This window comes from Limulus polyphemus, unplaced genomic scaffold, assembly GCF_000517525.1.
Source record: "Limulus polyphemus unplaced genomic scaffold, Limulus_polyphemus-2.1.2 Scaffold9322, whole genome shotgun sequence".
In the NCBI taxonomy this organism is placed as follows: Eukaryota; Metazoa; Arthropoda; class Merostomata; order Xiphosura; family Limulidae; genus Limulus; species Limulus polyphemus.
Window position 1 is genome coordinate 15,161 of NW_013674932.1, and position 1,766 is coordinate 16,926.

The window sequence follows — 1,766 nt, forward strand, 5'->3', positions numbered from 1 at the left end:
GGTGACATACATATATATATACAGACAAAGAAATTTTTTCCACTCGAAGATATTTGTGTACTTCTATATAAAAAAAAATCGTAAAATGTACTTTGACTGCTATATACAAACACATATACACACACACAAACATGTATATATATATATGGCTCATGAGTATGAAATAACAGTATTGTATAATACTTATCATATTTAAAATCTTACGGCAAACTCTTTGATTTTCTATAAACCAAATGTTCGTAATTTCTTTCACATTAGTACATCGTCTTAGCCATCTGTCTGCATGTTTCATTGTATATCAATCCCTCATCTTGTTTGTGTTTCTGTTACATCATTATTGTACAAGTAGTCATATTAGCCATCAGTCTGCATGTTTCATTGTATATCAAAACCTCATCTTGTTTGTGTTTCTGTTACATCACTATCGAACAAGTAGCCATCTTAGCCATCTGTCTGCATGTTTCATTGTATATCAATCCCCCATCTTGTTTGTGTTTCTGTTACATCACTATCAAACAAGTAGCCATATTAGCCATCTGTCTGCATGATTCATTGTATATCAATCCCCCATCTTGTTTGTGTTTCTGTTACATCACTATTGAACAAGTAGTCATCTTAGCCATCTGTCTGCATGTTTCATTGTATATCAATCCCCCCATCTTGTTTGTGTTTCTGTTTAAAATCTCTTACCGCATCAGCCTCCTCCAGTCTGGTGTGATTACGAGAAATGAGAGATGCTAGATTGAGGAAAAGCTGCAGATGAGTTTGAGTAACTCGAACTTCCGATGTCTTCCCCCAGCGTGCCTGGGGAAGGAGGGACTTGGCCTGTGAAGGGAAGATATCAGTATCGTACCTTTCAAGTATACAGCAAAAAAAAAAGGCGGAGCGGCAGCGCCATTGTTCTCCTAAAATACCGCTAATATTTGCAGCAATGTTAGTCAACTTTTGGGAAAAAACACGAAAGCGTTTACAGTATAAAATAATTTTAATTACGATATAAAAAAAATTATGGTATTGAAATTATAAGTAAAATGTGTGCTAAAAACTACGTAACTTAGGTTTATTCAGTAAATAGTCTACATAAAATAAGCAATTTGATTTCAAGTTTCTGCATATTGCACTACAGTATCTTTTAAACTTGTTTTGAAATGTAAATTTACATTGTATAGGGTTTTTACAACTATAAGGCTTTATCTTAAGCTATGTTTTATTAAAATATGTATATATATATACTACGAAGATAGCCAAAGGGTGTTATACATTAAAAGATAATACCGAAACAAAATTAGAAAAAACTGTATTCGTGATGCAAACTGATTTATTAAAACAATCAAAGAATAAGAGTCTTACAAGTTACAGTTATACTCAATGACAAAATTATAATGGGTAATTTAATGGCTCGTGTCGAAGAATAAACTGCATATATTGAGTTGCAGTGAATGTAAAGATAGGGGTGAACGTTTTCATGGAGCACATAAAAACGTAACTGAAATTAATTTCGTCATTCATAAAGCTTCAGATAGCTGAGCTATTTATGCATTTAATTTCTTTTTTTATTATTCTGGTACGAAATCCGCCAACGTTAATATTGCTGGAACACATAGAGAAAAATTTATGTAATCTTTAAAAAATTCCATCAAAGCTACTTAGCACGGAGGGTAAATGACAATAGAAGACTTGGACCTTTACTGTTTGTTTGTTTGCTTTTTGAATTTCGCGCAAAGCTACACGAGCGCTATCTGCGCTAGCCGTTCCTAATTTAACAG

The 1,766-nt window shown here is 33.1% G+C and overlaps 1 protein-coding gene across 1 annotated transcript in view; it reads right to left on the reverse strand.

Annotated features, from left to right (window-relative positions):
* Window positions 1–1,766, reverse strand: part of LOC106475869 (transmembrane and TPR repeat-containing protein CG4050-like) — a gene marked incomplete at its 5' end in the record, with an annotated part of 17,344 nt that overhangs the window by 8,928 nt on the left and 6,650 nt on the right. The window contains one exon of the mRNA XM_013936544.2: window positions 691–825. Coding sequence (XP_013791998.2) covers window positions 691–825 — 135 coding nt within the window. The remainder of the gene's footprint in view (window positions 1–690; window positions 826–1,766) is intronic.